Source organism: Sarcophilus harrisii, chromosome 3 (genome assembly GCF_902635505.1).
Source record: "Sarcophilus harrisii chromosome 3, mSarHar1.11, whole genome shotgun sequence".
In the NCBI taxonomy this organism is placed as follows: Eukaryota; Metazoa; Chordata; class Mammalia; order Dasyuromorphia; family Dasyuridae; genus Sarcophilus; species Sarcophilus harrisii.
The window spans coordinates 167,080,056-167,095,470 of NC_045428.1; the positions used below are offsets into that span (position 1 = coordinate 167,080,056).

Genomic DNA, 15,415 nt, shown 5'->3' on the forward strand with positions numbered 1-15,415 from the left:
TTTTTCAACATTGACCCTTGCAAAACCTTCTGTTCCAACTTTTCCTCTTCTTCCCCTCACCCTCTCTCTCCTGATGGCAGGTAGTCCAATACATAACATTCATTTCAGTTAGATTTTGTGTTCCAGATTTTTCTCCCTCTCTCCTTTACCTCCCCTTTCCCCAAGACAGTAAGCAATTTGATATAGGTTAAATATGTGCAATTCTTTCAAATAAATTTTCATATTTGTTATATTGTGCAAGAAAAAAATCAGATCCAAAGGGAAAAAATCATGAAAAAGAAAAAAACAAACAAAAGTGGAAATATGATGCTTTCATCTACATTCGGTTTTCATGATTCTTTCTTTGGATGAATATGGTACTTTCATCTTAAATCTATGGGAATTGCCTTGAATTAGCCCATTTCAACAAACACTTATTAAGCACTTCTTGTATGTTGAGATTCATTGCCCAAGGCTCATTTACTCTCCTTTATTGCCATATATAATGTTCTTTCTTCTATATCACTTGTCCTGAACAAATTGCTATTTCCTCTCTGTTACTGTGAGACTTTTTAATGGTCTTGGCTAGCTGGATCCTTTCCAAAGGGGTTGGTTTGCTTTTAATTTCACTAGATTCTTATTCCCTTGCCTCTATCAGTCTGAAATCCTACTTTGCTCGGTTCATCTTATCTTCTTCATCATCATCCCTTCCCCCTCCCATGGCATCATCTTTCTCTTTGGCTTCTATATAAATAGGATGGATCAAATGCCTTTGGCTATGATCATTAATCACAAATGCTTGAGATCATAACATTTAGAGCTTAAAGGGATTTGGAAACTATTTTAGCCGATTCCCTTTTTTTAATTGATGAGGAAACTAAAGCTCAGAGAGGTTATAAGAGACTTGCTCCAAGATATATTGTTGTCCCACTTTTTGTGACCACATGGACCATAACCATACTGTCCCTGGGGTTTTCTTGACAAAGATACTGGAGTGGTTTGCCATTTCCTTCTCCAGTGAGTTAAGACAAACAGAGGCCCTGCCCAGAGTCAAGTGTGTGAAGCTGGATTTAAACTCAGGTCTTTTGGATACCAGGCTCAGAGCTCTATCTATTGAGCCACCTCGTTGCCGTTTAAAGCTGGAATGTGATTCCAAATCCTCTGAATCCAAATCCAATGCTTTTCCTATCGTACCAGAATACCTCTTTCAGTTGTGTAGCCAAAATCCAATCCAAAAACAACCTAGAGTGTTCCAGAGATACTGAGCAAATTGGCTCTGTGCTTGCACACAAATTAATGTCATAGAGCTTCATCAAAATATTAACCTGGAATATTTTAATTTAGAAAAAGTGGATTAGAGTTTTCACTCAAATTTTGTTTATTACTCCTGTCAATCCCCAGAGATCAAATAATCACAGTAAACTTTAGGTCTTCATCACCCAGATCTGAAGGGTGATTTGTCAACCCTTCTAAAATCAGCTGCTTAAATAATTATTATAAAATTGTTAGCATTTCTCTACTGAAGTTGTCTCCCTCATTTTACCCTTTTCAGATCATTAGAAATTAGAAAAAGGAAGCAATTCTTTGAGTGACAGAGGGAATACCTAGAGAGTGCAGTTGAGGTTATAAAGTTACTGTAATTCTTCTGAGGTAGTAACAATCTTATTTGGAGGCTTTGAAATTATTTATGACTATCCTTCCAGGGCCAAGCAATGAAAGATGAGACTTCCAAAGTAAACAACTTTGAGGCATCACTTGTTAACCCCCCAAACAGGATAATACTAGTGACTTATTTCAAAAGGCTTTTGGGCATTTTGTTGTGAGTTTTATCCTATGGGTTTCCCTTCCACAAGAATGCCCTTGGAGCAGACACAAAGCACTATGCTATAGAAAGATAGTCTTGACCTGTCTGAAAGAGGTATTCAAACGCACTGCAACCTTGCTATAAATAACACTGGGGGGCCAGGATTTGGTCTAACAAGGGATGCATAATTAGCTTTGGATCTTATTATAACATAACCTCACGCACAGTCCCATGGCATGGCCACCAAGGGTAGATCATATGATAATGCTGGTTATCACATCACAGCCTGCTCAGAATACTCCAGCTCACTCAAGAAAGGGACCACACCTTCTCTGTGACCGTGTTCTTTATGTTCAGCCGAGAATTAGGTATCATGCAGTCTATAGTGAACAGCCACTGAATTGCATCAGTATAATTTAATTTCATTCAGTGGCTGACCCAACTGTTAGCCTTGCCAATATCAATACTAACTTCTTAGGTAAAATGCAGATTCAGAGGCTATCTTTCCAGAACCTAATTCTTATCCTGTAAACTTCACAGAGGATAAGTTCGGGCAAGTAAGCTCTAGGTAAAAACAGTTCTACAATCTTTGTAAAAAGCCCAAATTTTTCCTGTCACTTCCAGGAATATTTTATGTACTTGGTTATCAGCAGAGCCATCATTTCTACAAAGGGACTACTATTTTACTGCCAGCTATGGCTCAAACAGTGGCTAAAGTCCTTCTCAGTTGGATAACATCCCAGAATATTCTACACCCAGAGGCTTGGCCTGATTTCTGATCACAGCACAGTGCACCTGATAAGATCCTGGCTACAAAACAATAACAGGAAAAATCCGAGGAACAACACAGAGACCTTTACATAGTCTTTACTAGGATGTTGAAAGCTTTTGATAGTAATATGCACTCTGGCAGAATCATAGGTTCTGTATCAGAGAAAATAAAGAGGAGACTTATAAAGTTTATTAACTTTAGTACAGCAAGAAAAGACCTGGTTAGACAAATAAAAGGCCTTTTAAATTTCTATATTGCTAGTAGTATAAGCTAGTAAAATTGTGCTGGATCTTGTACCATAGAGGAAGACCTACAAGAGCAACACCAGGAGAATAGTAAATTAAGGCATGCCATGTAGTAGACCCCATCTATCCCATATGATGAAATGAGGCATGTTTAGACCGAAAAAGAGAAACTTTACAGGAAAAGGAGACATTATAGCTTCAAGGTATGAATCTATAATCCCTACATTCTCAGCTCTATTACCCACTAGCTATGTGACCTTATCCAAGTAACTTAACCTCTAAATGACCTCAGGTAGCTTTCTAAGACAGAGTTAAGCACATTTTCAACACTTGTAGAAGAAATCCTTTATTAGGACCTCTTTCAGCAAAATTATAGTTCCTCTGTCTGTCTCTTTGCCTCTTTCTCTCTCTCACTACACATTCCTTTCTCACAGCTAAAAAATTCTAAATTTTCATTACTGATTAGAGAAATGCAAATTAAGACAACTTTGAGGCACACCTTTCAGATTGGCTAAAATGACAGGAGAAGATAATGATAAATGTTGAAGGGGATGTGGGAAAACCGGGACACTAATACATTGTTGGTGGAATTGTGAACTGATCCAACCATTCTGGAGAGCAACTTGGAATTATGCCCAAAGGGCTATCAGACTGATCTAGCAGTCTCTACTGGGTCTATAACTCAAAGAGATCATAAAAAAAGGAAAAGGACCCACATGTGCAAAAATGTTTGTAGCAAACCTTGTGTAGTGACAAGAAACTGGAAACTGAGTGGATGCCCATCAATTGGGGAACGACTGAATAAGTTATAGTATATAAATGGTATGGAATTTTATTGTTCTATAAGAAACAATTAGCAGGATGATTTCAGAAAGACCTGGAGAGACTTATATGAACTGATGCTAAGTGAAATGAATAGAACCAAGAGAACACTGTACATAGAAACAACGTGATTATGTGATGATCAATTCCGAGGGATGTGGCTTTTCAACAATGTAAATTGGGTCAATTCCAATACACTTGTGATAGAGAGAACCATTTACATCCAAAATGAGGACTATGGGGACTGAATGTGAATCACAACACAGTATTCCACATTTTCCATTGTTATTTGCTTGCTTTATTTTCTTTCTTGTTTTTCCTTTATTGATCTTATTTTTCTTGAGCAGCATGATAAATGTGGAAGTACTGTATAAAAGTACTGCACATGTTTAATATATATTGGATTATTTGCTTGTAGGGAAGCAGGATGGGGAGCAGGGAAGAAGAAAAATTTGGAACACAAGGTTTTGCAGAGGTGAATGTTGAAAAATACTTTTGCACGTATTTTGAAAATAAAACAAATTATTTTTAAAAAAGAATTCTGCATTTTAAGTGAGAAGTTTTGTTGTCTGACTCTGACAAAGACTTTTGTAATGGTTTGCCATTTCCTTCTCCAACTTATTTTATAGGTGAGGAAACTGAGGTAAACAAGGTTATATTACTTGCATAAGATCATCCAGCTAATAGGAGTCTAAAACTGGATTTGAACTCAGGAAGATGAGTCTTTCTGACCCTAGATCTAGTGCTCCATTCACTGAACTACCTAGCTGCTCTAAGGGAAAAGAGATAATTTCAAATTCCAGCTTTGTCACTTACTTCACTGAGCACATCACCTAATATCGTTGGGTATTAATTTTCTCATCTATAAAATGAAGGAGTCAAAGTGGATGTCTGAGTGTCTGAGGTCCCTTTCAGCTCTAAATATATAATTCTGTGATATTCCTCTGATGCTCTCAATCCTGTGGACAATAATAATAATAATAAAAATAGAAGAAATGCAGTTAGATCTCTACAAAGCTCCTCATGTACATTGTCCAAGGTGAACTTCACAACAATCCTGTGTGATAAGTGGTATTATATGCTCATTTTATAGATGAGGAAATAGGTTCAGAGAGATGAAATGTCTTTTATAGCCCTTAAGTATCAAATCCTGACTTCGGGTTCATTTCTTTTTCGAAATTCCTCTTATAAAATCCAGAGATACCTAAATTGCTCTTGTCCAACTTATGAAAAAATGATATATCAGTGAGCTCATTAGCATTGGGATCTCCTTTCATCTATATAATTGAACCTAGTCAATTATATGACTGAGTACCTAAGTTCTAGGAAGTTTCTTGAGGTCCCCAAACATTTAGTAATAATCATAGGGTAAATTTGAACCCAGGTTGGCCCTCTTCTAAGGTCCAAGCATTTAATCCACCATGCCATTCAACATTCTTGTAAATCTTTTTAGGCTTTTCTAAAATCAACCTGTTCATCACTTTTTAAAGAAAGAACAATGATATTCCATTACTTTTGTATACCATAACTTATTCAGTTATTTCTCAATTGATGAGCATGCACTAAATTTCCAATTCTTTGCCACCACAAAAAGAGCTGTTACATTTTTGCACAAGTGGGTCTTTTCCCCTCTTTTATGATCTCTTTGAAATACAGACCCAGGAGTGGCACTGCTGAATCAAAAGGTATGCACAGTTTTATAGTCCTTTGGGCTTTCCAGAATGGGTGGATCAGTTCACAACTCCATTAATAATATATTAGTATTCCAATTTTTCCATACACCCTCCAACATTTATCATTATCATTTCTTGTCACCTTAGCCATTTTGATAGGTATGCGATGGTACCTCAGAATTGTTTTAATTCCATGCAACCTTCTTGGGAAGAACTGTTATTTAAACATAACTTTAAACTCTTTATCTCTTTTCACCCTCAGAATGCTCCCTTGAGGTAAGCAGAACTGGTATTATCAGTCTTATTTCATGGATAAGAAAGATGAGTCCAGAGAAGTAAATTATCATGTCCATGGTTATAAACCTGGCAAGTATTAAATGCTAGATTTGAAAGCTCTTCTGATGGACTCGAAAATCTGTATTCTTTACAATACTATTTGACATTTCCTTACCTAAAGCCCAGAAGAGTAAGTGTAGTTGTGATATAGACTTAATAAGTTTGCTGGATATAATTGTAAATGGATGCATACTTGGAGACAGAAAAGGTTGACAGGCCAGAATTAGTTTCTTATACAATCCCATTCCTTCCTACCCAGTTTTCTCGTTTCCTCACTTTACAAGTCCCCTACCCCCAAATTCTCTTTCTTAACACTCCCTACACTCACTTCTTAGTAGTGTTTGCTCACAATTTACCACAAACAACCATAGTGATCTCAATGGCTAAAAGAAACAGCCTGATTAGAGTTAGGTCAAGTAAATACTTTTAGAGTTCCACTCAAAAGGAATTTACAGCTGTGTAGTATTGGCAGCAAGCAATGGAAAACTCTGGCTGCCAGCAGAGCTCAACACCATCAGAGGGGAAGAAGGCCCCTTGAAAATAGCATTCATGCTGACACCAAAACAAGGGGATGACTGCATCTACTGAGGCGACCTGAAGTAAGCCTGCTAGTCATGAGTCTCCCCCCATCCCTTCTCTTAATCTCCAAAGAAAAGAGATCGTGCAGGTCAGATCCTCTGCCAACAAGACAGAAGAGTGCCGCTCAGAACAAATGGGCATACAACCCAAGGTCTTTGCTTTTAAAAGGACAGCTTCTGCGGTCATCTTCTGTGCTGAAAGCAAAGCAAGCCAGACAATTTAAGTCTTGAATTTCTCTGTCTCCTGTAGCTGAGGTTGAAGGAACCCTTGACTGGGCTTGGTGTCCCTTGCCTTATTTTTCTGGGAAGCACTGAAATAAGAATAATAGCTAGCATTGCTATAAAACGTTAATATTGGCAAAACACTTTACATAAGAAGATTTCAGGTTGATCAGAGGATCAACAGAAAGAAAAAACACTGATTCCAGAGAGCTAGTCATGAAGCCTGCCATCCATTTCCTGAGAGAGAGGCAATGAGAGCAGAATGAGACTTTTTTTTTCTGGATGGGAGGGAGGGGAGAAGGAAGAGGATATGGTCAATGGTGGAATTTTTTTTTTTTTTATTATCCACATTTATTACAGATTTTTTTTTTTTAATGATGGAGGGTAATGGGACAAAGAAAACCAGTTTTTGTTCATTAACATCAAAATACATTTTAAACAAAGAAAAATCCCCCACTACTTTACATATGTTATCTTATCTGATCTCTCACAGTAGACCCAGGAGATCAGTGTTATAATTATCACTCATTTTAAAGAGGGACAAATTGAATGTGAGAAAAGTTAAGTGATGTCAAAGATCATACAGCTAATGTCTAAAGTAGGAGTTGAACTCAATTCTTCCTGATTCCAAATCCAATATTTTTTTTCTTTTTTGGAAACAATTGGGGTTAAGTGATTTACTTAGGGTCACATAGCTAGTAAGCTAATGTGTCTAAAGCTGGATTTGAACTCTTCTGGTCCTGATTCTAGGGATGATACTCTCTTCATTGCACCAGCTATCCACTCCCAGTACTCTTAATCATGCTTGATCCAGCCAACTCCTTGGAGGCTCTGTGGGATCCAATTAATTGGTCTAATTCCCCTCACCCCAATCCTTCCCTCTGCCAGCCCATTCTCCTAGTCACCTAAACTCTCAACATAGGTATCACCCTAGACTCTTATCTCCCATATCCAATCTGTTGCCTAAGGACTGTGGTTTTTATCTTTATTGTATCTTTTCCCATATATTCCCTTCTTTCTTCTGACACTGACACTCCAAACTCTTTGATCCCCACCCCCCACCCCGCCTTGCCCTGGAGTGGGTCCTTATATCATTTCATGCCTGGACAATTGCCAGTGGGTCTGCTTGTAACAAGCTTCTCCTCATTCTAGCTCATCTTCCGTTTGGCTAAGTGGTCTTCCTAAAGTTTAATTCTCATCATGTCACTTACTACTAAATAAGTTCTCTTGTTTTCTGTCACTTTCAGTATCAAATATAAAATGATTTGGTGTTTGGTGTTCAAAGCCCTTCATAACCTGTTTCTCTTAATCTTTTCAGTTTTCTTACATCTGGTCCATCCTCCTACACATATATCCTATTAACCAGTGACACTGGGTTTCTTGCTACTCCTTGAAAAAGACACTCCTGAGCTTTTCTCTGACTATCCCCCAATACCTGGAATTATCTCACTCTCCATCTTTGCCCTCTGACCTCCTTCAAGTTCCAGCTAAAATACCAACTTTTACTGATCCCCCTTTCTTTAAATGGCCTCTCTCTTTGGTTATTTCCATTTTATCCTTTATATAGCCTGTTTACATGAAGTTATTTACAAATTGTCTCCCTTATTAGGCTGTAAGCTCCTAGAGAGCAGGGACTCTCGATTCACTGACTCTGCAGAGTATTGTCTTACTATTTCTGAATGCTAACAATGACTGCTTGTAGAAAAACTTTGATTTTTCCTCCTATGCCAAGAAAAAAAAAAGACATTTGAGCCCTAGGTTTCCAAGACTCATTTGTCCATAGATTTGGAACTCCAAAGTTAAAATGCAAAAGGTAAAATAAAAAAGAAAGTTGTGAGTGGGTAAGAGTATATCCTCAGCATCTAAGAAAGATCCTCTAGACTGTGTATTATGCTAATTAGTGTCTTGAAGCAAGATCTCAATGGGCATCATCAGGACCTGTGCCTGAATGACTCAGCAATGCCAAACTGTTCTGAAAAAAAGACAGTCTGTGATTCCAGGCTAAATTAAAAACTTGAGCATAAAACAAGGACAGGGAATGAGCTTTCTATTATATTCTCATTATACAAGGCCCTATAGAGAAAAGCTTTGTTGATCAACATAATTCAAAATTGAGGTAGAGAGACTGGGGAGGGTAAAAAGAGAGGAAGACTGCATTAAAAATAGTAGAAAATAAGTTCTTGAAGAAAGGTAAAAGAAAATGAAGGTCTTTAGCTTACTAAAAAGAAACTTAAGAAGTGGTTTGATTATAAACTTTCAGGAGGAGCTGTCCCATTCCAGGTGCTAATTTGTTATCCTCCAAATTCATGAAATCCTGATACCAGACAATTGTGAGTTAGTATCCCTTCTTCCTCAAATTATTCGTATTTACTTATCTCTGAATTTATTATAACTTCTGCTTGAATATAAACTCCTTGAAAACAGAAAAAAATATTTCATGTTTTTGTTGGTGCTATCTCAATTTCTAAACAAAGGATCTCCCACATTGTAGGTGCCTGATAAACGAATTAAATTTGAGCTGTTTTTTTTTTTTTAATAAGGTTAAATTATAAAAGGAAGAAGGAGATTTTTTTTTCCAATTGGACCTTATACATAAGTTAATATTTCATTCAAGAACTAATTGTCTACTATATGCAGAGATACAAAGACAAGTGAAATAGTTTTGGGGCTCAAGGAGTTTAGTCTTTGCAAGAAGAAAACATGATAACTAAATATATGTAAACAATTGGGGGGAGGTTAATAGCTGCTGGGGGATCAGAAAAGGGAAGAGGGGGTACTTAAATCAAATTTTGAAAGAAATAAATGACTATAAGAAGAAGGGAGGAATGTTGGAACTGAAAGATGGCTTATAACTGTCTAGTCCAACAGTGAAGACCCTGAGGCCCAGGGAAGTGAAATTGATAACCTGGCTAATAGGAAAGCCAGGTTTATAGAAACTCGGGACTCCGGACTTACCTTCTGTTATGTTCAATCCATTTCTTGACTAGAAGAGCAAAAGGTGGTCAGAATGGGATCCTGATGGCAGATGTGAGGTTTCTATCTTTAGAGATCTTTATTTTTTATTTTTTAAAATTTTTAATTAATTTATTTAATGCACATTTCTTTATGAATCATGTTGGGAGAAAAAAATCAGAACAAAAGGGAAAACCGTGGAAGAGAAAAAAAAGAAACAGAAAAAAGAAGTGAATATAGCATGTGTTAATTTGCATTCAATCTCCATAGTTCTTTTTCTGGATGCAAATGTCATTTTCTGTCCAAAGTCTATTGGGATTGCTTTGGATCACTGAACCACTAAGAACCAAGTTTTTCATAGTTGATCATCACATATTCTTGCTGTTATTGCATACGATGTGTTTCTGGTTCTGCTTGTTTCATTCAGCATCACTATGTGTAAATCTTTCCATGCTTTTCTAAAATCAACTTGTTCATCATTTTTTAATAGAACAATAGTATTCCATTACCTTCATATACCACAGCTTATTCAGCCATTCCCCAATTGAGGGCATCTAGTCATTTTACAATTTTTTGTTACCACAAAAAGAACAAACATTTTTGCACATATGGGTCCTTTTCCCCAAAATAATTCATTAGGTTTAAATTTCATTGTCCTTGACTTGGATATGATGCAAAGTGAACAGAATGACAGGGCAATGCAAAAACTGTCACTTTACAACACCCTAGGATTTGTAAAACAATTTTCTTTGGATCCTCATAACAAACATAGGATTTAAGAAGGGAAGAAAGGGAATAAGCATTTACATAGTACTTATTATGTTCTAGGTACTATCCTAAATGCTTTAAGAAAAAAACCCACAAATATTTCATTTGATCCTCATAATAACCCTGTGATACTATTATATCTATTTTATTACTGAAGAAACTAAGACAACTAGCAGTTTTATGGCTTGTCCAGGGCTACAGAGATAGTAAATGTCTGAGGCCAGATTTGAATTCATGAGGGGGAGAAAATAAACCTCACAGGTAGACTTCAGTTCAATACTAAAAGCTTGGCACTTTGTGCAAATAGGGTACAGCCATATTCCACATGGAGTGACTCCCCTGTACCCCACGGTAGATACACAGACTTAAAGGGCATGTTCTAAAGAAGAAGTAAGGATAACAGAAGCCAGCTGGATAATCAAGCTGCCTGTCTTGGTTTAGAATATTTGAGAAAGGAACAGGAGACCATGGAAGGTACAATATCCTAGTAGGGATAGTTATATCAATTGATATGAGTGGATAAATGAGAGGCACATAGGCTTTTTGTTTTTTTTATTGGCAGATAGCATCAACCACAGTAACCCCCGTGATGCTGGCATAGTTCCTCTTAAAATGTCCCAGCTATGAGTTTCATTCCCAACAAAGGAAGCAATGCCAAAACAGCAAACTTGTATATAATAAGCCCATCGAGACTGGAAAGAGTCATAACAATTGACCCTGCCAAGCCTCTCCCCTCTTCCCAAATCAGGATGTGAGGGCTGATCAGCTGGACCAATCTAGGCCAATTCCAACCCACAAATTCTCTGGTGAGTCATTTTAATGTTATGGTGTTAGAGAGTAGAGCCCGGGAACCGCTGGCATGCCTAGGCATGTACTGACTTTCCCCTGGCTCCTCTCCCCTTTCTCCGTCTCAGCCCGCAATTAAACAAGGTCCCAGAGTTCTCCAGCAGCTTCTTAGAGGGAGAGCAAACACTATTGCATGAGGCTGGCATTAGAAAGGCACAACCTCTGAAAAAACTTACAGAAGGTAAAGGGAGCTCTAGAGAGGAAATCAGGGTACCTTGACATGTTTGTCAAATGGCCCCATTGACTCACAACTCTGAACATCTTAAAGTAGGTCGAAGTAGAACTTTCCTTACCTTCACAAGTCCTATTGTTGGGGAGAAGATTGTAGCCACTGTGACACCCACAGGAGAAGCCACCATCTTCATTGTGACAGATCTGACTGCAGCCTCCGTTCTGGTGGTTACATTCATTGATATCTAAAAGTAGAGACAAAGGTGACTTGGGATGACTGGAAAGTTGAAATTTGAATATAAAGTAATAATGTATGTCCCATGTCAATCTGTCCCCAGTGCCTTAAACTAATGGGTAGCCCTTAGATGTTGATCTATTTCTCAAAATCACAGAACCTCTTTATTGGTGGGAACCTCAGAAGCCCTCTTGTCCAACCTTTGGGCCCGCAAAGAGTTCCCTCCATAACATTCCAGGTAAGTAGTCATCCAGCCTTGGCTGGAAGAACTCTTGGAGGAGGGACCCCATTCTTTCCAAAGGCAGCTCATTCCATTTGGAGCTTTTTTTGATAGGAAATACTAAGCCTAAATTTGCCTCTTCTACTGATTTCTCCAAATTCTCCCTTCTGGGACTAAGAAAAACATAACCAATTTCTCTTCCATAAGCTACTTCTTCAAATCCTTCAAAATGGCTACTATATTCCCCTAGACTCTTCTGTCTAAACTAAACATCACTTGTTCTTTCCATCAGTCTTTGTGTGTAATAAACCTGAGACTTTTCACCATGCTGGTGACTTCTTCTGGAAACATTCCAGTTGAACAAGATCCTTCAAAGACATAATATCCAGTAATGATGACAATTCTCCAAATAAGGTTTTATGGCAACAGAATACAATAGTTTTCTCTCTTCCTTATCCCTCAAAGCCCGCTATCAATTTATAGTTTTTGAGGGAGGGGAGGGGAGAGACTATCATATCACACTGTTGAATCACATTGATCCTATAATTCCCCCAGATCCTTAGAACTCTTTCACAGAAATTGCTGTCCAGTCACTTTCCTTCATCTTGTGATAGTGAAATCTATAAACATTGATTTCATTCAATTGAAAATATTAGTTATAACCTGTCAGGTGTTTTTTGTCATCTGATGCTATGCCTCACTTTAGGTCATCTGAATTTTTGCCAACTATGGTTTGCTTTAAGTTACGGGCAAAAATGTTAAATAGCACAGGATGAAACAGAAATCTTTGGGACACCCAAAGGGAGGTTCCTTTGGAATAGCCATTAAATTGTGATCAATCACTGTTCTTTGGCACCAGCTATTTAACTAGTGTTGAATGAATCTCATTATTCTTTTAGCCCATATCTCTCTATCTTTTCCTCAAAAATAGCACGAGAGACTTTATCAAAGGTTTTGTTAAAATCTGGGCAAACTATATCTGTAGCATTTCCCTCCTTGGATAATTTGGTTTTGCATTAGAAAAGCTCCTCTGGGTATATGTTCTGTTACCCCACACTTGGCTTTCCTGTTCTTCCTTCTGGTTAACGTCAGTCCCATGTTGGGAATTTCACAGATGTTTGAATTAGAAGAACACAGGACTGACATGACTAGCAATATCTGGACACTTACAGAACATATGTAATGCTCACTTTCTTCTTGGAACACAACAGGTTGCCAACTTTAAAAATAATCTCTTTTTCCTTCTCATATTCTGTGGTCCTATCCCCTTGGCTGAAGATAACTTCCATTCTCCTGGAAGTACAAAGAAGTATTCCATTTCTCCTCTTTCTTTCCCTTTTTTTTGCCTCAGACCAGAGTTAGAATCCTGTGCCTGGGGCAAGATAAGGATTCAGCATTCTATTGCAATTGGCAGAAGGGAAGTAAGAGGAGAAAAGGAAATAAAATTCAAATCTATAAACATTCAAACAAATAAAATTCTAAATTCAAACAGACTTGTACATATAACTGTCCTTTTAAATAGTGATTTATGATTACAAAGAGTTTTGTTCACAACAATCCTTGTGAGATAGGCACTAAGGTATTATTATTTCCATTTTGCTGGTGAGAAAACAAAAGCAGTGGTTAAATGACTTGACCAAGGTCACATAGCAAGAAACCAGAAGGACCAAGACTGAAACCAAAATAAACTCAACTCCAAATACCTTTGTTCTATCTCACTACCCACTATCCTAGTATCTATGTCCTAAGCTATCAAGGGAGGTAAATAGTGAGCAAGAAAGATATTGAAAGTCAGAAGGCATTTCTATTTACCTTGATCACAAAGTCTTCCACTCCAGCCAGCTTTACATTGACAGTAGAAAGTCCCCATCAGATCCTGACAGTTTACTGTTCCTTTTCTTTCACAGGGATATGGCGTACACTGGTCTGGCAAATCTGATTTTTGAAACAATAAAACACAAAGGAAACATCTCAGGAAAATTATTTCAATTACATTTGCAGCTTTTCTGTTTATTTGTCTTTTATATGAGAGGAACATGAAGGAACAAGAACAAATGATCTCAAAGAATGAACTCTCCCTTTATCCCCAAGACAACCGGGTCTTAAGAGGAATTTCAGTGGAAAATGGTAAGATAAAAGCATCATCTGTCACAAAGGAAGTGTGTGAGTGTGGGACTATCTTCCTCATGTTGGCTGTCAAACCAAGAGTAGCAATACTCTCACCTTTTTGACAATGGACAGTGGAATATACCGCAACTTATTTTAAACAGATTTCAGAGGTCAAATTTCAGGGGAAAAAATCCTAATAAACTCTGAGTAAGAAGCAGCCCACCTACTTTAGCCAGATGGAAATATTGCTGCAAACCAGAAACATTCAAGAGTCTGGGGTTAAGGAAGTAAGAGAGGGACCTTGACTTTCTCCTAAGGATCCCAGAGGACCTCCCAAGGAGAAAATCAGATGAAATCATTCCACTTGACTCAAAAGTCTTCCCAAATAATTCAATACATCTTTTATATCCCTGATTACAGCTTCTCTCAGTAAGCCAAGCCATGGCAAAGGAGTAACCTGCCACTGATGCTTAACTAAAATTCCCATCATCTTCAGTAAATGTTCCTTTCATAGGGAATATTAGCAGAGGATAACTGTGAGTTTACCACACCCTCTCTCTCTGCTAAGCCAGAAGCATGGCAGTCATAGGGAGTTGAATCTCTCTGAAATAAGGTATTGCTTCAAAAGAGTTCAAATATTCTCCCTCTGTGACTCAGTATTCTGGCTTGAAAGGAACTTTTAAAAATTCACTGGATGTCCTTATTTTTCCACTTAATTTTATTTTCTAAGATAGAATTTGTCTAATTCTCCCACCTCCTTTCTCTATTTCCCTTCTCCCCAACCCCCTACCTCAATACTCCTGAGAAGTTTCAAATCTAGACTTGTATTTTCAAAGTGACTGGAATTTCTGGTCAGGTTTGCTCACTTTGATTCAATCGATGCAACAAGGAAACCTCATTTCTAAATGAATTTCAACTGATCTACTACAAGTGATGACAAGTTAAGTTGGGCATAATAAGTACATAGTTAAACATTTGCATAATTCCAGCCTGTTGTTTTAAGTGCCCCATGGTTAAAGAACAGATCTCATGTGGCTGCTACTTATGCAGAGAGTAGGTTCTCACCAGCATAGCTGAAGTTTCCATGATGCAGTCCAATACAGCGAAACAATATCACAGAGACAGGAAAACTCACCCAAATGTGACAATTAGGTAATCCAAAAGTTTAAGGAGTTTCTACCATACAGGGTTTAGAGTTATTATTATACACGGATGCCAAAGAATATTTGTACAATGCTCACTGCTATATCAAAAGTCTCAATGGCTAGAATTTCCGGGGGATGGAAAGGGGAGGGAAAACTATGAAGGGAAAGAAGAGGGCTAAGGATAGGAGGTTACTACGCAATAGACTTTAAATTGCCAAGATTTTACCTCCATAACCCCTGTCTTTCTGCTCTAACTTGAGACATTGAATATTTTCAGACTTTTTCACAACCTTGCTCAGTACTGGTATTCAACATAATGAAGAAAAGGGTCATTGTTCAGAGACAAGTATGTTATCCTTGTTGCATTCCTTAAAGGATCCATAACCTTTTTCTCTTTGCCTCAGGTATTAACCCCTGGGACTTAAGTGCTGCCCATCTTGTTTCTACCTAGTAGGAGTACCAGAAAAGCAGAAGATAGAGCTCCTTAAATTTATGTTAGAAAATATAAATGAGCCCCTTTTCCTTCAGACTTTAACCT

At 37.7% G+C, this 15,415-nt stretch overlaps 1 protein-coding gene across 1 annotated transcript in view; it reads right to left on the reverse strand.

The window, feature by feature from the left end:
* GAS6 (growth arrest specific 6) overlaps window positions 1–15,415 on the reverse strand; it is a 96,127-nt gene that overhangs the window by 25,003 nt on the left and 55,709 nt on the right. The window contains exons 5-6 of the mRNA XM_003765705.4: window positions 13,436–13,558; window positions 11,291–11,413 (exon numbers count right to left, since the gene is read on the reverse strand). Of these exons, the coding sequence (XP_003765753.1) occupies window positions 11,291–11,413; window positions 13,436–13,558 (246 nt within the window). The remainder of the gene's footprint in view (window positions 1–11,290; window positions 11,414–13,435; window positions 13,559–15,415) is intronic.